Source organism: Candoia aspera, chromosome 9 (assembly GCF_035149785.1).
Source record: "Candoia aspera isolate rCanAsp1 chromosome 9, rCanAsp1.hap2, whole genome shotgun sequence".
NCBI lineage: Eukaryota > Metazoa > Chordata > Lepidosauria > Squamata > Boidae > Candoia > Candoia aspera.
The window spans coordinates 27193664-27217048 of record NC_086161.1 but is presented as its reverse complement, the minus strand read 5'-3'; the positions used below and the strand labels follow the sequence as shown (position 1 = coordinate 27217048).

Here is a 23385-nt window from a genome sequence, read left to right as displayed (position 1 = left end):
GGTTTCTGCCGCTGAGTGGGGCTCCGGTTCGCGGGGCTTGCGACTCCGCGAGGGCTCCTGCTGCCCGGAACGCGCAGGGAGGGCAGCCCACAGCCAACCCCGCCTCGATGCAACTGAAGCGTCCCTCCCCCGGAGGTCCCTGGAGGGACGCGCAGGGGCGGCGAGCAGTCGGGAAGGCAGCGGTCCCGCCTACCCGCGACCCTAGAGCGGCCAGAGGACGCTCCTCTGGCTGCTCCCAGGGGACCCACCCCCATTTGGAGGCCGATCCGCTCTGTCCGTCCGGTCCGATCCGCTCTGTCCGGAGTGCCCAGCGCCGGCCATGGTAAGCGCGAGTGTTCTTTCCCGCGGAGCTTTCGCGTGCAGGGGCACCGGGCGACTTCAACGGCACGCGCCCTGTCCTGATCCCGGCCGCGCTCGGCGGGCAGACGCGGCTCCGGCACGGCTCTCAGGCTTGTGGGCCGGGTCGGGCGGAGCAGAACCTCGTTCCTCTGCGCTCGCTCCCTGGGTTACCGAGCTGTTCTCTCGAGGGGCGCGTCTCGGCCGGTGACTTCTGCGGGGTCGCCAGTTCGCCTGCTGGGGTCAACCGGGCGCGCGGACGTCCTTGGAGCGTCCCAGCTTTTTGCTGGCGAAAGGAGCCCGAAGCGGTCGGTCGCGGGAGGGGGTGCAGGGAAGGGCGGCGTTTAGGGTTAGGCAGAGGCGGTCAGGCGGAAAACCTGTTTGCAGCCTTGGAGGTTCTCCGACCCGCCCGGTATTTCTTGGTCTCCGGCCAGGCTAAACCCAGGCTGCCTTTTCTGTCTCTTCCTCTGCCGGGGCGAGATCTGCTCCGTTGCCTTTCCGGGGAGGCCGTTCCCTTGGGAGGACAGCTCCTTGACCTCGGTCTTCGGCTCAGTCGGTTGTGCTGCTGGCTCCTGGGCTAGCAGTCTGCTGCTTCGGGGAGAGACCCCTCACTGGCCCCCCCACCCCTCCTCCTGGACTGTTTTGTTGGCAGAGTGCTAGAAAGCATTTGGCCCAGGAGAGATCAGAAAAGTCACACACCAGGCATTTCTATAAAAATAATTTTATTTACAGAAAGCAAACATATTTAAAGGCCTTTTGCTGAGAGGAGAGATTTCTCTCAGCTGCCTATTCTCTGCAAGCCTACACAGAAGGGAAACTGAAACTAAAAGAAGTCCAGGCAAGTTCTTCCCTTAGGCAATGCAACCATTAACAGTGAAAAGGGGACAATTAAATTCGATCTCTTCACCCAACCAAAATGATTAGTTACCATAGTAACCTTAATCTGTAGTAGAAAACATATTAACATGTTTGAAGGGGCAATTTTGGCATGCCCTCTGGCTACAGGTGAAACCCAACCAGTCAGGCTGTAGCCCAGTTCTGCCTCTGGAAGCCTGTCCTGTAGGGAGCAGTACAAAATGGGTGTGCACTTCTGGATTCCTCTCTGCCTTTTGAAGCCCAGGTGCACTCAGCCAGCCGAAGCTGCAAACTTCCCAGACAGGGATGGCCCAACTCGCCCTGCAGGCCCCTCTGCCTAGGTTTATACTTGGCCGAGATGCAGAAGGGCTGCTAGTGCAGCACACCCTTCAAAGGCCACATCTCACTAGTCCTACGGAAACTGCCCTTGCTGCCTCTGCGCTTGTCAGATTCCCAGGTTTTCAGAGTGCCTTTCAAAGGTTAGAAACCCCATAACTGAGAGAGCACTTTTCTCAATATGTACTTGCTCAGTCTGGGGGATGAGGCCTTCCCAGGGCCCCATAGCTAGGAGAATTTTGTATTTGCCACCCAGTCTTGATGGGCAACTCTATGATTCGGTATAATTAATTAATTAATAACATTTGGGAGAGGACCTATTCTATTCTGGCATCCTGGCTTTGAATCACCCTTGCCCTAGAGACCAAGCTGACTCCAATGTGATCTGGCTTGTGGCGCCAGGTAAAAGGCAGCTTTTAGCCGTTTTGAGGAAGGATGTGGGTTTTCACTTCCTCTGCTGCAAAGATGCCTACATCATCTGTGAGATTCTCCTCCTCTCTCACATCAAGCCTATTCCCCCAGTGGGAAGATGTGGGGGAAGAAAGTACAGATAGTCCTTGCTTAACAACCATTCATTTAGTGACAGTTCAGACTTACGACAGTGCTGGGAAAACCAACTTGCAACTGGTCCTCACACTTATGACCATCACAGCATCCCCATGGTCATGTGATCACAATTTGGGTGCTTGGCAACCAGTTCGCATTTATGACCATCAAGCATCTCATGGTCATGTGATCGCCATTTTTGACCTTCCCAGCCAGCTTCTGGCAAGCAAAATCAGTGGGTAACTGCATGATTCACTTAATGACCATGTGGTTCACTTAACCACCACTGCAAAAAAGGTCATAAAATCGGGTCGGATTCGCTTAATGACAGCTTCACTTAGCAACCAAAATCCCAGTCCCAATTGTGGTCATTAAGTGAGGACTACCTAGAGGCAGTGCCAGCATACAAAGCTCAGCCCTCTTTCAGACATGTCTTTCTCCTGTGGGGTGCTCAGCCTGAAGTCATACATTGGCCTCTTCCAGCAAAGACTGCCTGCACAAGTGGCTGCTGAATTGTTAGGGTTAAGGAGGTCAAAGAAAGAAATGTTAAAATATGTATCAGCTGTAATTAATTTAAATGAATTTAAGTAAAACTTACTCTCTTTCTTGACCCTACTGATTCTTCCCACTGCACCCCCCCCCATTTCCTTGCAAATAGAAGTGATAACAGATCAAGAACAAGAGGCAACCTGGTGCTTTAGTGTAAGCCATCTGGTGGGCACCAGGTCACCTAACCTTCCTGCCTCCCACCCCAGCCACATGCAGGAAAACTGTGGTGGTCCAGGCCCTGCTCCAAATTTTTTATTTAATTTTTATCCCACCGTTATTATTTTTTTAATAAATAACTCAAGGTGGCAAACATACCCAATGCTCCTTCCTCCTCTTATTTTCCCCACAATAACAGCTGTGAAATTAACCCTATTTATTTATTTATTTGATTTCTATAGCCGCCCATCTCAGCAAGTGATTCTGGGTGGCTAACCCTAATCCTAAAGGTCAAGGCCACTGGCTAGTTCAGTGGTTCCCCACCTGCTGGGCTTCCTTGGTGATCAAGTCAAGAGATCTGCAGCTGCCCTTGCTCTGGGCTGCCTTTGGGGTCATCCCTACTGTGCCTGCATTGGCAATACAGATGTATTGCCACTGAAAAAAGCTTTCCAAACATCAACTCCAGATTACTCTTCCTGAGGCATGCCTGGACCCATCGTCCAGGTCTCTGGAGGAGATTAGGTAAGGGAACAGTAAGAGCTGTTCAAGAGCAGAGCAGAGCAGAAAAGAAGGATGCCCTCTCCCTTTAAAGAGAGCTGGATAGCCATCTGTTGGGGATGCCGTCATGGTGGATTCCTGCGCTGGGCTGGATTAGGTGATCTCCAAGGTCCCTTCCATTCCTCCCATTGTACGAGCCCATGGAACTATGGTGTCAGCTTGGAATATCCACTCCTTGGCCACAGCTTGCAAGGGCTGAGTCACCGTGGAAACAGCCTCTGCCCTTTTCCAAATAAGGGCACACATTGAGGCAAGGAGGGGGGAAGAGAGAAAGACAGCAGCTTCTGGAGGCCCCCTGGAATTTGCCTGTCCCTCATCTGTTGAAACTCACAGTTTTCAGAATGTGAGCCCTGAGTTGCACCTTTCTGGGGTCTGCTGCTTCCCTGCTGCTCAGTTGCTTCATCAGCCCAAATAATCTTAAAAAAAAATTGAGGCATCTTCAGGATAATACCTCCTGCCCACAGGAAAGGCGGCATTTCAGCCACCGCCAACGGGCTTCCTGGTGTGTTGGGACAGGATCTCCTGAAGGCCTTCCTTTCCTACTGTTGACAAAAGGCCTGAGTTGGCACTTCCTTCAGGCAAGGATGCTTGTTGCCCAGTGGGAATATTTGAAAAGTTTCCTGCAAGGATTCTTGCACGCATTTTAAGGCATTTTGGAAATGTATTCTCTGCTATACAGCACAAGATGGGAGTACAAGAAAGCATTATGAATGGTAGCAAAGGCAAAACCCCTTTTGCCTTTAACTGATGCCAGAAGGAAAGAGATACTAGCAAGCGAGGTATACCAGCCAATGTACCCTGCCCTGGCCTGGTGCAAAAGAGTGGCACTGGGGGCACAGAGCCAACCCAAGGGGAGGGGGAAGAAAGCAGAGACAAGTTGCTCCTCTGGGTACATCGGAGCCAGCGTCCCGACCTGCTTCATGCAATATGGTGGTTCTCCGGTTGGGGTTTCAGGTTCCTGCAGGAAAACACAAATCCTGATACAACTATAGCATGATTGGCCACTGAGCTCTGCCATTTTTTACTTGCCTCAATTTGGGAGAAACAGATGGTGGAGCCACGTATGCCAATATCTACCTACACCTCTTCCCAAAAGCTCATCTCCACTTGAACCCCATGAAAGAGTTTTTTCTTAGCTTGGCTCCAGAGACCCTGATGAGCTTCCATCTGGACCTTTCACCCACCATCACCAGGAACCCATGTCAGTTCACCAAACAAGTTCATTTTCTGGATGCTATGGTGAAGCTGTGTAATGGGCATGTAAGTAGCACCATAAATGAAAAATTTACTGACTCTGAATAAGTTCAGCTGCCACCCTGAATACAACAAAAAGTCCATTGTCAGTAGCCCAACCCTGTAACCTCATTTGGTCAGACTTGTTATATAAAGCATTTCTCAGTCTAGAATATCTCCAGTGGGCAAAAATATCAAACAGATCGACCAAGCCAGCAATAATTTATTAAAAGACTCAACCAGAACAGAAAACTACGGAGCTTCACTTGGGTTTGTTTGTTTGTTTGTTTATCAAATTTGTCACCGCCCATCTCCTCTGTTATTCTTTTTACAATACAGAATAAATATACAATAAAATTTGAATAAATATACAATAAAATTCGAATAAAATCCCATTAAAACTAAAACTAAAACAATTTCTTAACTACCCCAGCTCATAAAATCCAGATGGCTATGATCTCTTCAATCATTATGTAGGAGGGGCACTTTAAGGCACTAGCCAACCCCAAGTATGTTGATTCTCCTCCCTGCCCCAAGCCCAGTGGCAGAGCCAGGTCTTCAACTTCCTCTGGAAGGCTAGGAGCGATGGGGCTAATCTCACCTCTGGGGGCAAGATGTTCCAAAGGGCAGGCACTACTGCCGAGAAGGCCCACCTCCTGGACCCCGCCAGATGGAATTCTCTTATTGACGGGGTCCGCAGCATGCCCTCTCTGCATGAGCGGGTGGGATGGGCTGATGATACGGGGAAGAGGTGGTCCCTCAGGTACCCAGTCCCATGCCATGTAGGGCTTTAAAGGTGATAACCAACACCTTGAATTGGACCCGGAAGCAAACTGGTATCCAATGCAGCTCACGTAGCAAAGGTATTATGTGCGCCCTTCTAGGGGCGCCAAAAATAGCCCGCGCAGCCGCATTCTGGACCAGCTGAAGCTTCTGGAAACTCTTCAAGGGTAGCCCCATGTAGAGTGCATTGCAGTAGTCTATATGGGAGATAACAAGGGCATAAGTGACCATCTGAAGGGCTTCCCGGTCCAGGAAAGGGCGCAACTGGTGCACAACATGAAGCTGTGCAAAGGCCCTTCCGGCCATGGCTGCCACCTGCTCTTCCAGCAGGAGCCGTGAGTCCATGAGGACCCCCAGGTTATGCACTGGGTCTGTCTGGGGCAGTGCAACCTCATCCAGAACTAAAGATGACAAAGTCCCGGATACGGAGGAACCCTTAACCCACAGCCACTCCGTCTTACCAGGGTTCAGCCGAAGCCTGTTGTTCCCCATCCAGACCCCTACAGCCCCCAGGCACCGAGAGAGGGCAGTCACAGCATCACTTACCTCACCCGGGATGGAGATATACAATTGAGTATCATCGGCATACTGATGATACCTCATCCCATGGTGACGGATGATCTCACCCAGCGGTTTCATGTAGATGTTAGGAGAGGAGAGAGAACCGAGCCCTGCGGCACCCCACAAAGGAGAGGTCGAGGGTCGGATCTCTCCCCCCCATCACCACTGACTGGGACTGGCCCTGGAGGAAGGAGGTGAACCAGCACAAAACCACGCCGCCCACCCCCAACTCCCTGACCCAAAAGGATACCATGGTCGATGGTATCAAAAGCCGCTGAGGTCAAGGAGAGCAAGGATGGATGCACTACCTCCATCCCGCTCCCGCCAGAGATCATCCATAAGTGTGACCAATGCCGTTTCTGTCCCATATCCAGGCCTGAAACCTGACTGAAAGGGGTCTAGATAATCCGTTTCCTCCAGAATCCTCTGGAGTGGTAATGCCACCACTTTCTCAACCACTTTCCCCAAAAAGGGGAGGTGGGAGACTGGACGAAAATTATCCAGTACAGTAGGGTCCAACAATGGTTTCTTGAGGAGGGGTTGTACCAGTGCCTCCTTAAAGGCAGCTGGAAACACCCCTTCCCTCAAGGATGTATTAACCATCGCCTGGACCCAACCACATGTCACCTCCTGAGCTGCTTTCACCAGCCAGGGGGGACATGGATCTAATTGGCAAGTGGTGGCATTTACTGTCTGGAGGATCCTGTCCACTTCCTCAGGTCCAACAGGTTCAAACTGTTCCCAGATAACATGGTAAGTACGATCCCTTGGTATCTCCACAGACCCTGCCTCACACTTGGAGTCTAGCGTGGAGCGGATCTGAGAGATTTTGTCTTGCAGATGCTCCAAAAACTCCTCTGCACAGCCCTGTAGGTGGGTCACTGCACCCACCTTCCCCAAAAGGGATTGAGTGATTTTAAATAGGGCCGTTGGGCGGCATTTTGCAGACGCAATAAGAGCGGAGAAGTATTGACGCTTCACCGCTTTTATCACCACCAGGTAGGCCTTAATAGCGGCTCTAACCAGTGTTCGGTCGGATTCGGTCTTTGTCTTCCTCCAGCAGCACTCTAGACATCTCTTAATCCTCTTCAAAACCCTCAGCTTCTCAAACCACGGGGAGTGCTGGGTTTGGGTGGGCAAAAGAGGCCGCACAGGCGCAATCCTGTCCAAGGCCCCAGCCGCCTCCCTATTCCAGGCGGTGGCCAGGGCCTCTGCTGGACCGTGCAGCAGATCCCCAGGTATAACCCCCAGCTCCCTTTGAAACCCTGCTGGGTCCATCAGTCGCCAGGGGCGGACCAATCCAATGGGTCCTGCCTCCCTGCGGAGGGGGGGCAGCACGAGAGAATCTCAAGGCCACCAGGGTGTGATCCGACCATGACAAAGGGGAAAGCTGTAATTCTCCCCTCAGATCATCTTGCCACTGCTCTGACAAGAAAACTAAATCCGGGGTGAGGCCACTGTCTCGAGTTGGGTCACGAATAATCTGAGTCAGGCCCATGGTAGCCATGAATTCATGGTAGCCATGATTTCCCGAGCTGCCTCAGAGGCCTGCCCCAGGGACAGCAGGTTGAAGTCCCCCAGAACCATAAGCCTGGGGAACTCCACTGCCAAACCTGAGACGGCCTCCAGCAGCTCAGGCAGGGAGGTTGCTACGCAGCAGGGAGGCTGGTACAGCAGCAACACTCCCAACTGCTCTTGTGCACCCAACTTGAAAAACAGGGTCCCACAACCGGCCACTTGTGGGGCAGGGCCCCTGATGGCCACCAGAGATTCCCGGATGACAACTGCCACCCCTCCCCCCTGCCCTGGAGTCTCGGCTGGTGCTATACTGTAAACCCGGCCGGGCACATTTCCGAAAGGGGCACCCCCCCTTCGGGGCCCAGCCAGGTTTCAGTAATACATGCCAGGTCTGCCCCCTCCTCAGTGATCAAGTCACTTATGAGGCGGGCTTTGTTGTTAACAGACCTGGCGTTAAGAAGCAGCAGCCGGAGACCAGGGCCCCTGTGGGTCTGCTGACCAGGGCCTGGGTCTGAGTGCAGAGGGCCGGAACACGCCACCGGCAACAAACACCGGGGGCGTCTTCCCCGAAGATGGCCCACCCTCTGGCTCCCGCCATAATATCCCCTACCTGTCACCACCTCGATAGTATGGCCCGCCCTGCAGCCCCCAGAGACTCCAAATCCACCTAGCCCCATTCCAGCACTTCTGGAGTCTCCCGCTTGGAGTAGAGATCCCTCCATCCATTCACACACCCTCACACCTACCAAGTTATCCACAGGGCAATGGCAAGCCCTCTGGCGCACCAGCTCACGCTCTCGGCGCCATCTGGGCCCAGCCATCGGTCCCTCAGGTAACCTGGACCCATGCCATGTAGGGCTTTAAAGATGATAACCAACACCTTGAATTGGACACGGAAGCAAACTGGCACTCAATGCAGCTTGCACAGCAGCGGTTTTATATGTGCCCTTCTGGGGCTCCTAAGAGTGCTCACACTGCCACATTTTCCACCTGCCGTAGCTTCCAGATACTCTTCAAGGGTAGCCCCATGTAGACTGCATTGCAGTAGTCTATGTGGGAGATGACCAGGGACTCTTGATCCAGGAAAAGGTGTAGCTGGTGCACAACACAAAGTTTTACAAAGGCTCCCCTGGCCACAACTGCCAACTGCTCTTCAAGGAGGAGTCGTGAGTCCAGGAGAACCCCCAGGTTCCGCACCAGGTCTGTCTGGGGCAGTGCAACCCCATCCAGAACCAAAGATGGTAAATTCCTGGGTACCTGGGAGCCCCCCAACCCACAGCCACTCTGCCAGGGTTCAGCTGAAGCCTATTGTTCCCCATCCATACCCTTACAGCCTCCAAGCACTGCAAAAGGGAGGCAACAGCATGTCACCTGGGGTGGAGATGTATAGTTGGGTATCATCAGCATATTTATGATACCTCACCCCGTGGCAGTGGATGATCTCACCCAGCAGTTTCATGTAGATGTTAAAAAGGAGTGGAGAGAGCACAGAACCCTGTGGCACCCCACAGAGGGGCCGCAGTCAAGATCTCTCACTCCCTATTACCACCGACTGGAACCAGCCCTGGAGAAAGGAGGTGAGCCAGCGCAAAACCATGCCGCCCACCCCCAGCTACCTGAGCCGCCCCAAAAGGATAGCATGGTTGATGGTATCAAAAGCTGCTGAGAGGTCAAGAAGAGCCAAGATGGATGCATTATCTCCATCCTGCTCCCGCAAGAGATCATAAGTGTGACCAAGGTTGTTTCTTTCCATATCCAGGCCTGAAACCCGACTGAAAAGGGTTCAGATAATACCTTTCATGCAGGACCTTCTGGAGGTACACCACCACCACTTTCTCAATCACCTTCCCTAAACTAAAACATACAAATTTTATGTTTTATTTTACAAATTTGTATGTTTTATTTTATTTTATTTTATAAAACATACAAATCATGTTAAAAAGTTTTTTTAAAAATGGGTGCCCTGTTGAATGGTGTGCAGTGCTTTGTATTTAATTCCCAAAAGGCGTTTTTGAGCACACAAGAGCACAAATATAATCCATGATTGTGACTCTTTAAAGCAGCTTCATTTTCTTGGGATCTCATAGCAGCTCTGAAGGTTTATGCCCACAATAAATGCTGAATCCCTAAGAGGCTATAAGGTTCAGTTGTGTTTGTGGGAATGTTGAAGGTCTCAGTGAATCAGGAGGCCCCCTCTTGCCTGAGCTTTTCCATCCAGGGACTTCAGCTTCCATCAGTTGCAGAATGTTCCCTCCAGGGCATGTCAGTCATGGAACCAGCACTGCAATTCTTTGGCGGTCAGCCCAAGTTCTTTTCCTGGCATGAATAAGCAGCCTCGGAAAGCCCCACACAGGGATTGAATTGCCTGCTGCTGCTGGTTTGAGACCTTCCTGAGGCCACCAGTTCAGCCGTGGGAAGCAGGCTATTGTAGTGGATACACTGGAACTTGATCCCTCCCAGATTGTAATCAGAGGCCTAGCAAATTGTGAATGGTGCCACCCTGACCTGCATCTTCTCCTTTCCTGCCAATGCCTGCTGAAGACAGGCTGCTGCAGCTCTTAATAGGCATTCTGCCCTTAGGGGGAATCTTTTGGCATTGGTTAGGCTGCCCCCTCTCGTCTGGCTTCTGTCCACATTTTGCAGAGGAATATTTAGGAAAGGAATGGGTGTCAGGTGAACAAATGCAAAAAACAAGTTTTGGTCTTCTTTACCAGAATCCACGATAGGACAGGATAGTAAATCACGGGCATTCAGTAAATATTGATAGGCGTTTCCAGCAAGACAGCCAAGAGGGTGGATGAGAGAGGGTTTTCAAAATGAGTGCCATGGCAGAGTGCCACAGCAGGTTAAACAGGAATAGTAATGGTAGCCTGTTGGTTCCAGAATCCACAGGGGGTGCTTTACCCAGGTCTCCATCCCACTTTGGCTCCCCCTTCTCCTGCTGCCTCTCTCAGCCCTGGTGGTTAATCCCCACCAATCCCAATAGATCGGCCCCATGGGATCAGAGACCCCCGCCCCTTCCTGGCTGAGGAGAGGGACTAATGGCTGTTTCTCCACTGGCTGGCACCCTTTGTGGGGAGGGGAGGCAAGGGGAAGAAAACCAGAGGAAACCACCCATCAGCCAATAAGGGTTTTGCCCTTCTGCTGCAGGGACTGGCAGTGGCAGCACCAGGGTTATGCCAGGAGAGGCTTCCATGGCAGGGGGACTGATGGACAGCATCTTAGCAGACAGCAGCGACGGCATGCAACAAAGCGCTAACTCTATTTGGGTTAACCTTGCTGAGATGCAAGTTGCCAGTTAGGTATACAGGATGAGCTGATGAGGTGGTTGATTAGTGGCAAGTTTGTTTGTTTGTTTTCTATCCCACCTTTACCATTTTTATAAATAACTCAAGGCAGCGAACATACCTAACACCCCTTCCTCCTCCTATTTTCCCCACAACAACAACCCTGTGAGGTGAGTTGGGCTGAGAGAGAGTGACTGGCCCAAGGTCCCCCAGCCGGCTTTCAGGCCTAAGGCAGTACTAGAACTCACAGCCTCCTGGTTTCTAGCCCAGCACCTTAACCACTAGACCAAACTGGCTGTCACTAGTTGGTTTTACCTTGGTTGCTATTACAAGTATTGTGGTTTTATGTGATTTGTATTTTTATTTTAAACGCTGTTAGCCACTCTGTTTTGCCATGGTGAGATGGGCAGCAATATTAAATAAATAAATGTCACAATACTTTTCCAGGAAATAATTTGCACTTATTTCTTTTTTTCCCCCGAAATCTTTATTAATTTATTTAATAAACATAGAATTACATACAAACAAAAATTGCATACAAATAAACATAGAATTACATACAAACAATAATATCTTACAATACAAAAAAGAAAAGAAGAGGGAAAAAAAGGGAAAAAAAGGAAGAGGGAAAAAAGGAATTATATATATATATATATATATAAAAATAATAAGTAAATAAGAATAAAATAAAAATAAAGGGGGGATAAGATGAAAAATAAATAAATAAATAAATAAATAGAAAGATTAGGGTTTCCAACTTTCTAGACAGTACAGCTTAGTATCCTAAAGTTTTTTTTTCTTAATTCTCTAAATTACCTTCATTAATTCTAATAAGAAATTAAACAATTTGCTATCTATATACTATATATTCATATTAACTTTTTGAGTCCATTCCACATATTTGAAAAAAGGTGTCCAATCCTTTTGAAAATCTTCCATATTTTTATCATTTAGTTGGTCTGTTAGTTTTGCCATTTGCGCCAAATTTAGGGATTTAAGTGTCCATTCCTCCACAGATGGGATTAATTCTTCTTTCCACTTTGCAGCGTAGAGAATTCGGGCCGAACTAATCAAATATAGTAGAAGTTTTCCATAGTTTTTTTCCAAATCTTTGTTCGTAAAGCCCAATAAATAGAGTTCTTTATCAATATTAACTTTATCAATATTAACTGCCAGCATTTTACAAATTATATTATGTATAGATGACCAATTTTTTTTTTGCTTTTTTACAGGTCCACCACATATGGTATAAAGTTCCAATTTCTTTTTTACATTTCCAACAGACATTTGACGTATTTCGAAACATTTTCGATAATTTTTCAGGGGTGGTATACCACATATACATCATTTTGTAAAAATTTTCTTTTAAATTATAATTTGATGTAAATTTTAATCCCTTAGTCCACATTCTTTCCCAAACATCATATTCAATATTGTATCCAAAATTTTTCTCCCATTTATTCATACATTGCTTAATTTGTGCATTTAGTATTCTCATTTGTAATAACATTTTATATATTTTAGAGATCATGTGGTCATTATTAGCATAGATTTGTTCATCCCACCAAGATAGTTTTTTTGTAAATATGTAACTTTTAGCATCTATTTTAAATTGTTCTTTTAATTGAATATATGTAAACCAATGACACAAATGTCCTTCATTCTCCAATTCTTCTCTTGTTTTCATTGTAAATTTAGTCCCTTCAAATTTTATTAAATCTGAATATTTTAGCCACTTATAGTTTCCTATTGTTTCTCGCCTTACAAAAGCTTCTTGTGGGGAAATCCATAGTGGTATTGTCGATGTTAGAGTAGATTCATATTTTTCCCAAATTTTAAGAATAGACGATCTAATACAATGATTGTTAAATGTTTTATTTATTTTCAATTTGTTATACCATAAGAAACCGTGCCATCCAAATTTTAAATCATGCCCTTCTAAATTTAGTAATTTATAATCTTGTAGGGTGATCCATTCTTTTAACCATAATAAACCACATGCCTCATAATATAGCCTAAAATCGGGAAGACCCAAGCCTCCTCTTTCCTTGTCTTCTTGTAGTAATTTAAATTTAATTCTTGGTCTTTTCCCTTGCCAAATAAATTTTAAAAGATCTTTTTGCCATAAAAGTTTTATCAGTTATAAATATTGGAATAGTTTGAAATAAAAATAACATCTTTGACAGAATATTCATCTTAATTGCAGAGATTCGTCCCATAAGTGATACATTTAATTTTTCCCACCTCGATAAATCTTGTTTAATTTCCTTCCATACTTTAACATAATTATTTTGAAATAAATCACTAGTATTGGTTGAAATCGCTATCCCTAGATATCTAACTTTTTTGACACTATTAAATCCTGATTTAATTTCTAATACATTCTGATTATTTTGTGGCATATTTAAATTTATCATCTTCGTTTTTTGATTATTTATTTTAAAACTGGCTAATTCTCCATATTCTTGTAGTGTCTTTAATAAGTAATCAATTGATATTAACGGGTTTTGTAAAATAATAACTAAATCATCCGCAAAGGCTCTTAATTTATACGTTTCTTGTTTAATCTTTATCCCTTCAATTTGATGGTCCTTTCTAATAGCTTCTGTTAGAACCTCCAATACCAATACAAATAATAAAGAAGATAGTGGACAGCCTTGCCTTGTTCCTTTTTCAATTTGACAAACATGTGTTATCTCTTCATCGATCACAATTCTGGCTTTTTGAAATGTATAAATTGATTTTATTGCTTTTATAAATACATCACCAAAATCCATCAATTCTAAAGTCTTAAACATAAAATTCCAGTTTAGATTGTCAAAAGCTTTTTCAGCATCTAAAAATAACAACATAATCTGTTTTTCGTTATGAAATTGAGCATACTCTATTATATTTAAGACCGTCATATTGTTTTTTATGTATCTTTGGGGTAAAAAACCATTTTGGTCATAATTAATTATTTCTTGAAGAATTGTTTTTAGTCTTTCAGTTAAAATTAAAGTAAATATTTTATGGTCATTGTTTACTAACGAAATAGGTCTATAATTTTGGCATAATGACGGGTCTTGTTTTTCTTTTGGGATTAGTATGATATTTGCCTCTGACGAAGATTTTGGTATTGGATTGCCTAACAGAATCGCATTCAATAAATCTTTGAGTGGTAACAAAATTTGATCTTGAAAACATTTATAATAACCTGCTGAGAATCCGTCTGGACCTGGAACTTTGCCTATTTTCAATTTTCTAATTGCCTCTATAATTTCCTGGGTTGTGATGGGATTATTAATTAATACTTTTTGGTCTTTAGTTAATTTCTTTAGATTTTGTTTTAATAAATAGTTCTCAGTTTTATCAATTGAAATGTCTTGTTTCTTATATAAATTTGTAAAGAAATTATGAAATGCTTTCATTGTCAACTAATTCTTTCCCATTTTCTCGAATTTTAGTAATAATTTTTTTTCCTTTCCTTTTCTTAATTTATATGCTAGCCATTGGTCAAGAACTGTTTGAATTTTTTGTTGTGTTTTCCTCTTTAGGCAACTATTTAAATACATAAAATATCCTCTCATATATGCCTTGCTAGTATCCCATACTGTCCCAATACTCACTTCATTATTTAGATTCCATTCAAAGAATTCTTTCAATTTCTTTTGGCAATCTTCTACAAGTTCTTTATTTCTCAACAAAGTTTCATTTAATCTCCACCTATAGCTTTTTGGGTGGAGTTTTATAGCCAATTGAACTGGCTTGTGGTCTGAGAAGGATCGGGGAAGAATTGATACATTTAAAATTTTATTTGCCAAATTTTTAGATACCCATATCATATCGATCCTGGAGAACAATTTGAATCTGTCTGAATAAAATGTATAATCTCTGGCCGTACCATTTTTATATCTCCAGGCATCTACAATAGCCAAATTTTCTGACATATCAAAAAAAGATTGGGGCAATTTTCCTTGATTTTTTTTAATTTGTTGTTCAGATTTTCTATCAATAATTGGTAGGGTAACTCCGTTCCAATCTCCCATCATAATCCAATTGTTATAAGATAATTTGGAAAGTTCATTTAATAAATTTTGATAAAATTTATTCTGATTATCATTAGGGGCATATACTCCAACCAGTATTGCTTTGAAGTTTTGTAATTCTAATTCTATTATTAAATATCTCCCATTTTTATCAACACTTATTAATTTAGGATTTAAATGGGGTTTTACATATATTGCAATTCCATTTTTTTTTTCATTTGCTGCTATAAATTCATTTCCTAATTTGTTATTTACCAGATATTTACTATCTTTTTTCGCAATATGAGTTTCTTGAAGACATATTATATCTTGTTTTAATTTGTATAAATAGTGAAAGACTTTTTTCCTTTTAGCTGGGGTGTTGGCTCCATTTATATTCCAGGAAAGGCATTTTAATTCACTCATTGGAAAGGAGTATTGCAAGTTAGTTCCTCTGCACTTTGTTCCTCTGTATTTAAACGTTTCACTTTACTTTCTTTACTTTTTGGCCTTTCCCTTCTATCTGTTTCTGGTTCTAAATCTTTCTTATATTTTCTGAGAAATTCCTGAGCCTTAAAAATGGTATTTAATTTATGTCTTTGTTGTTGGAATGTGACATTCACTCCTTCCAGTACTTCCCACCTAAAGGGGATTTTATTTCGTTTAAGGACTTCAGTAAGAAAAAAATAATCTCTTCTTTTTTTTAATATTCTCAGTGGTATGTCTTTCAGTATCATAATCTCCTCTCCTTCAATATTATTTTTTTCCCCCCAGGAGGCCTGTATTATCAAATCTTTGGTCTTCTTCCTTGCAAATTCAATTATTATATCTCTTGGTTTCCGGTTAATTTTTGCATATTTTGAATTAACTCTAAATATTTTTTCTATATCTTCTTCTAGCCTTTCTTCCTCCCATTCAATTAAACTTGCAAGCATTTGAACCACTATTTCTCTTATTTCTGCCTCTTTTTTTTCAGGTACACCTCTAAGTCTAACACAATGTTCTTTTTCTTTTAACTCTAACACAGTTAATCGGTCTAATTCTATATCATTTTCTACTTCTAATTTCTCCACTCTTTCGCTTACCTCTTGAATATCTGCTTTTATTCTTTTGTCCATAGTCTCTAACTTAGGATCTAACCTTTTTTCAAAGCCATCTATTTTCTCCTCTAGTAGTTGCGTTAAATTTTGAGTAATATTTTGAATTGTTTTTTGCGTAAAATCTTCAAACATAGCTTTCAGCCATTCTCCTTGCCCGGTTTCTGAGCCTCTCCTGTTCTGTTTCCTTGTGTTCATTTTGTCCTTATAAAAATCTTTATTTACCTATCTTAATCACTACACCTAATGTTATATTTATCTATATAAAGCAGTGTATAATATTTATATCCAAACATACAGAGCATACAATTCAAGATAAACTTATAAACATCTGCAATATAGTCCAATATGGCGTTAGAAATTAATTAATTAATTCAGTTCCTTTTAAGTGAGGACTGGCAGTAAAGTTTTTTGGTCTCCAAAGTATAGAAAAGTTGTTGTTTTTTCCCCTCCACTTAGAAAGTTTCTTCTTTTTCACTTTTGTAGTCAAAAGTTCTTGTTTCTTTTACTAGAGATGAAGGGGGCTGCAGAATTGCCTAGATAGCTAGGCTACTCACGCGGGTTCTACAGATGTGCCTCCAGGCTTCCTGGCTGCTTTGTTGTTGCGGTGAAAGTGAAACATTGAAACAGAAAGCAAAGCCTTCGCCTGCCGCTCCGAAGCCGCTGGATTCTTTCGTCGGCAGTGCTCCTTTTCTCGCGCTGCCTACGAGGTCTGCCCGTCTCTCTCCGACTCCGCAGAACTCCCAACCTCCGCGTGGTAGACATCAATCTTTCCGAGCTGCTACAAGGCTTGACCAGCCGCCATACTCCTTCACCGGAAACCCACCAATCATTTGCACTTATTTCTAATATAAACAGTGGCCTTAGCTTAACCAATTATACATACATACATTTCTCTGCAGAGCTTTTCAGTTTCTTGACTGTCTCATTCTCTACATCCCTGATTCACCCAGGTATTGCCTATCACAACTTTGATACATTCATTCTGTTAGATCATCAATATTTTCACTTCATGGGCTCCCTTTTGGCCTGGAGAGGAGGGAAGGCAAGGAAAATAACTCTTTTCCTGAGCTTTTTGGAATTCCTGCACCTTAGCTGAACTTCACTCCCTGACACCCACTCTGTCCTTTCCCACCAGCCAGTCTGCTCTGCAGATCTCCCTTTCTGACCCTGCTTGCTCCGTCTGGGCCATCACCTGCACTGCAGTTTCCTCCTCTAACTGCCTGGATTCACACAGCACCAGTACAACCCCAGCAGTGGTCAACAGTACCGTCCTCCGCTGCCTAACAGGTCTGCCCAGATTTCCACTGAGTGGGAGACCGGCTGCTCCCAGGCATCCTGTGCAAGACATTTCATGGTGTCTACAGGCCACTCTGCATGGTTCAAGCAAATAGGGAAAGAAGGTCGACCCGTGAAACCGTTCGACAGCCTTGTCCCAATCAGGGCATCCCACTCTGCGGCCGCGGTTAAGCAGGCTTCTCCAGCTAGTCATCTCCCAGGTGTACTTCAAGCCAGGAAAAGCTGGGGTAGCTGGGCTAAGACTGGGAAGATCTGGGTTCCAATTCCCATTAAGCCATGAATTTTACCAAGTGACTCTGGACCAGTCATAAACTGATCTTTTGAGTTCGTTGTAAGGACAAAATAGGTTGTGAGGAAAGAAACATGTTTCGTGTGTGGTACCTGGAACACACTAGAGGGAAAGTAGACTATAATAGATCAATAATACTGTAACTGTGAGGTTGGGATGTTTAAATGGTCTGCCTCCATTACCTTTGCTCATCTTCTATTGAAAATTAAGAAAAATGGTGGCTGGATCTCCAGCAGTTTTTCTTTCCAGAGAAAGGCCAATTCAGGACAAGCTCTGGCGTTTTCACCCTGGGTGCAGAAATGTAGCACAAGTATCATGAGCAGACTTGGCTTCTCTCTCATGAGTCACATGGTAATCAGAGTAGAAAATCCGGGGCCACTACATTTGCATGAAAAATGCCCTTCCTAGTTAATCTGCTTTTGGCTTTCTGCACTTGTATAGATGCTGTGCAAAGTACACCTTCCTCCAGCAACGCCCCCCCCCACGCGTTCCCCCAGTGTCCTCATACCGGAGAGTTTTGTGATTTGTATTCGTCCAGGCCTCATGCTAGAGGCCTCCAGACCGCTTCCACTTAAGGGGGCATTAGTTACATTAGCCACTGACCAGCAGGACACCCTCCATGACCAGTTTCATCCTTACTGGGACTCTTCAGGGACAGGTATCCCCCCTACTAGATGTTCTGTGCCCAACCCCTTAATGGGATTTGTGATCCTCTGTAACTTGCAGCAAAGCTTGAATAGCTTTGGGGAAAAGATCCTAATAAAAATCCAACTCGAATTCTATTATCCAAAATCACATCATTACAAGCAAACTTCTGCAATAATGACTGTGATCTGGAAATATGCTTATCGATATCTCCAACTGGTTGTAGTTTTACACTGGATAACTCTCTCACCAAATTAACAACTTGGGAATCTCCTCCTTCCCCAAAGTGTTGAAAGAATTCCTCCATCATTCCTTTTGCAGTTTCTCTGTGCTGGATCTGAACCAACATTGATCCATCCAAGGAACTCATAATTAGTCCTTGCCGTTTCAGGTCACTGACTGCCCAGTTTGCATAGTTTTCTGAATCTAGACTAGGAGGATCTTCCTTTAAAATATTATACAGATTCAGAATGTCTGTCTCTCCACCCATATTTTCCAGGGATAAAACTCTCCTGCTTTGAGTTTAAAAATCACCAGATTGTAAGGCAGTGCACTGGCCATCTTTGTCTAAGCAAAAGGATTTAATAATCACTTCAAAAAAGAAAAAATTCTTCACTTTATGCTTAAGGCTTTTTCTTTTTGTGTAAGATAACCCCTCAGTAGCTAGACTTAAGTATTCTCTCAAAAACAATGCTTATGCAAAAACAAAACAAGCCCAAAAAAGAAAAATTCTCTTTCTGAAAAAGCCTGGGCCTATAACCCGATGAAGCTAATTCAGTGGCCTGCTAGAACCACTGAAATGGAGCAGAGCTTAACACAGCTGAGAAGCTGGCACAGAAAAAGAATTATCTTAAAATAGCTTTAATGAGCACATCAGAGAAACACAGGTTACTGATCTTACACATTCAGCCCGCCCAAGCATAAAGAATCGTACGCTTAGATTAGGTTAAGAAGTAAAAAGAATCTTACTGACTTTATGCTTTGTTGTTCTGTTATATCCAACTTGATGGAAAAGATGAAGTTCCTTGTTTCTTCTGTTCTTTCTAAATTTAATTCACCCTAAACTCTCAGCCCTACAGCTGCCAAGAGCTGCATGGAAGAAAGGGGAAAAAATTCTTCTTTTCTTAGGCCCAGCCATGTGGCCCAAGATGGAGGCAGAGGAAAGCAGCATGTTTGCTGCCTCCTCAGTAGATGGAAGAAGGAGGAAGAGAGAAAAGGGAGTGGCAACAGCTTCCTCAGAGTTGCATCATGGGATTAACTCAATTTACATGCTAATACACATGCTAATGAGGCATGCTGGATTTGCCAGAATCTCCAACAATTTTAACCCACAGTCCCTGCACTGATGACTCTGCAGTGCCTTCAGCTCTCTTGACCTGGCTGTCAGTAGCTTGCAGGAAGAGCAGTCTCACTCAAGCCATGGAGGTGCACCTTCCTTCTCTTTTTTTCTATATGCTGTCATGCTAGAGAGTTTTGTGATTTATCATCATTTTTTAGCTTAGATTCACAGCCAGGCCAAGATTGCTAGGCTTCCTGCTGGTCAGTATTTTATTTTATTATTAAATTTATTCACTGCCCATCTCACTATAAAAGCTACTCTTTTCATAGCTAATATAACATCTAGAAAAGTTTTTATTTAAGTCTTCCAGTCTAATATCTAATGTTGCATGCATTTATTTCTTGCATTTTTGATCCACCCTTTTATTGTATGAATTTATAACATGCCCAGACAACAGTAACTCATGCCCTGAGCATGACTTGTCTGGATTGCTATAATACACTGTCTCAGGGGTTGCCTTTAAAGATGACCTGGAAGTTGCAGCTGGTACCAAACATGGCAACCTGGTTGCTGATGGGGCAGCGCTGCCAGTGTAGAGGAGCACCCATTCTAAAGACGCTGCGCTCACCGCCAGACCCAATCCAAAGTCCTGATGGTCACCTTGGAAGCCCTGTGCAGGGGAGATGCAACTGAACCCACCTGTCTGGTCTGGACACCCAGAGAAGGACTGATGAGTGTGCCCTCCCCACAAGGCACGTGGGGCGTGGAGGAGAATGCAGGCCCTCTGTCAGGTGCCCCCCCCCGCTTAGGATTCCTTTCCATCCCGAATGGCTCCAGCCCTCCTTGCCTTTTGCCAAGCAGCTTCATCACGGCTTCAGCCCAAGCAGATTCTGAGTGCCATCACTTGTTCTCCTCTTACCTATCTTGTTGGCATAATCCATTTTCTCAGTTGTTGGCTGCCCGGATTCTGGCAGGACTGGGGTGAATTATATGATTAAACAAACAAGTAAATGGTGAAACTCTGCAGTTAGTATATTTTTTTATGCTTTCCCAGATGCTTTGATACCCTGAAAAATGGCCTTTCTCTCCCCCCACCCCATCCCAGCTTCCTCCTGACTTTGCAGGACAAATAAACTCATCAGCAGTGCTACATTTTGGTTTTAAAATAGGTAAAGCAAGATGCCAGTCAGTGAAAACCACTCTGGGGACAGGAGAGGGAGACTCTGTGGCATTTCCGAATGCAGGCAATCGACACATAGCCAGGGTTTCAGCCCAAAGGAAGGGATGTCTCCTGGACCAAGCTGTGGGAGTGCCTCCCCCAGCCCCACCGCTCCTTCCCATTGTGACCAACCTGTCCCCTTCTGCAGGGTGAGAACCACCTGAAGCAATGCCAGCAGGAGGCGGAGGAGGTGACAGAGATCATGCTAGACAACTACAGCAAGGTGTTGGACCGTGAGGGCAAGCTTAGCGACCTGGATGAGCGGGCCGATGAGCTTCGTAAACAGGTACGGAAGGTGATGTGGGGAATGGGTGGGGCATGCTGCATCCCTGGGATGTCCAGAGCCTTGCAAGGACAGCCAGACAACCAGCTGGGCCTCCCTGCCAGCTGGGAATTCTGTGGGGCCAGGCCCAAGGAAGGAAGAGGCGCTCCCTAGGCTGGCTGAGGAAGAGGCTGCCTGGCTGTATCTAGGGCACAGCTAGGGAGGACAGCTACCTCGCTTGCCTGCCTGCCAGAGAACTTGAAAGCTTGCTTTCACTGCTCTGGTTTACACAATTTCATCAGAAATCTATGGTGGTATGAAAGGAATACTGGTAATTTTTAGTATCAGAGGCCATTCAAACTCTTCACTTAGAAAAAATGAACTATTTATGATTTACTATAAACAGTGCCAACAAACTGATGGCATTTGCCTTGTTTTTCCTGCCTGCCCTTTCAGTGGTTAGAACCTCTGGCTCCAAGCCATAAAGCAGCTTCTGACAAATTCATAACAACATTAATCAGACTTAACTAGTGTTATAATATATAGCAGCAGGGTCTTACTCCCACTTAGCAGCCTTTGGTCTTTAATAAACATCCCCTCCAAATAGGTGCCAAACCACTCCAATTAACTAAGAGCCCCGGTTTCTGTAATTAATGTCCTCTTCTTTGCTTTCCTAACTCATTTGTTCTTCATGGGAAAAAGCCATGAATTCTGTGGGGAGGAGAGCCCCCCTCTGCCCTCAACCATGAGCAGCTCTTGGGAGTTACTGGGCAGTCCTGTGCGCATTCGTGTGTGGTGCCTTAATGGTTAGGGTTAGGATTCTGTCCACCTTCCTCTTATCACTAGGGAACTAGGGTGTTGCTAGAAGCCTTGTGGAGTGCTTCAGTCTTGTTTCTCTCAACCAGGTCTTGAAATTGGAAGTGATGCCAGCAGGCTGAAATAGCTTTCAGACCAGCATTTGCAGGGAACAGTGATTGGGTTGAACATCTCTCTTCACCCTGCCGGCTCTCCTGCAAATGTGGATCTGGCGCCATGTCTTCTAGGTTGGCCTCAGAAAGCCAGAGCCCCATCCTTGGACTGCTCACAGGGCCCAGATCTCTTGATGGAGGCCCCCTCTCTGTTTGTAGGGCGTTCCCTTCTCCACTGGCCTCTGAACTCATCCAAAACCAGCCATTCCAGGGCAGAAACTAGAACACAAACTTGCCTGGGCCTCAACCCTTTTCAAGCATTGGACCTGCTGTGGAGAAGGTCTGTAGGCTAACATTCACGTCTGGGGCCTTGATCAGTAATTTTCAAAGAAGCCACTGCGAGACCTTCTGAATCAAATGCCCACATTCACCAGAGCGAGACTGCAACTGCCTCCACCTGGTTTTCTTTTAGAGTTCTGCCTTCACCAAGACAACAAAGACACTGGCCCAGACGAAACGCTGGGAGAACAGGAGATTCAAGATCATCCTGCTGGCAGTGGTGGTCGTGGCTATCCTGCTCGTCGTCCTAGCCATCGTCCTCTCCTTCACTCTCTCTGGATCTGGGAGCCAGGTGGTTCCAGCAAAGAGCAGCGCTGGTGGTGACTGAGCGGCAGATCAAGTTCACTCTGAAATCATCTCCCCAACACCAACCTTCCAGGGGTTCGGGGCATTCGGGAGGCTATTTGGGGCTTTGGCGGGACCTGGTAGTAGCCTGACCACTTCATCTCTCATAGTGGCAAGCAAGCCCATGGTGAAAGGAAGCAAAGGGGGCGGCCCCCTTGATGTCCAGGACCTCAGTGCCAACAAGGGCTCTCTTTAGGTGCTATGAAAGAGGGAGGGAGGGAGGGAGGGAGATCTTCCCACCTCAGGGGCCCGGTGCCTTGGAGGATTGTGACAGAGTCCAGCCTCCTTGCATGTGTCCTTCCTCCTCCATGGTCTCTGAAGATTGATGTGTAAGAGAGATGTGTTATTCCCAAAAGCAAGACATTGTGCACTGATGCTCTCACCCAATCTTGGGCTACAGCAATCTGAACCAGGGTCTAAGACCCAGGCCTCGCATCTCCTGCCTTCAGCCAGTTGATTAGGGAAGGCTCTGTTCACACAGTGGGAACTTTGTATTGCTCTGATCCCCCTGCTGCCCACCCCAGCTGTACTTGGTGAAGGGGAAACCTGCCATCCTCTGCACCTTTGCAGAAGGTATATCCTACCATGACTAACACTGGCAACCTGTAACCTGGAGGTGGGGGTTTTGGCTGCACCAACCTTTTGGAGAGGACAGCGGGTGGACCTGTTGCACACCCTTTTTTTTATAGGAAGTGCTGAGGTTTTTTTAAAAAAACTATTACGCCTTTTAGGGATCGTTTTGCCCTTTCCACCATAAAATGGTGGGAAACTGCCACTGATTTTCAGCCCAGCTGGTCCAGCAGAGTCCTGGGGAGCTGTATCTAGCTTGGGACCCAAATGTGCCCACCCCTGGGACAGTGCAACATCCCTGGATGTTTGGGGTTTCTTGCTTCAGCAGCCAAGTGGGTAGCAGAGCAGGAAGAAAAAAAGAGGTCTGAGCAATGAGGTACAGTTGTAGGACTTCTTCTCTGAGGCCCC

At 45.4% G+C, this 23385-nt stretch overlaps 1 protein-coding gene across 1 annotated transcript; it reads left to right on the top strand.

The window, feature by feature from the left end:
• Positions 1 to 243: 243 nt before the first annotated feature.
• On the top strand, positions 244 to 22613 carry VAMP5 (vesicle associated membrane protein 5). Its single transcript, XM_063311075.1, has 3 exons — positions 244 to 322; positions 20702 to 20839; positions 22196 to 22613. Exons 1-3 carry the CDS (start codon positions 320 to 322, stop codon positions 22388 to 22390), a joined length of 336 nt encoding a protein of 111 aa, XP_063167145.1. The 5' UTR covers positions 244 to 319; the 3' UTR covers positions 22391 to 22613.
• Positions 22614 to 23385: the final 772 nt, after the last annotated feature.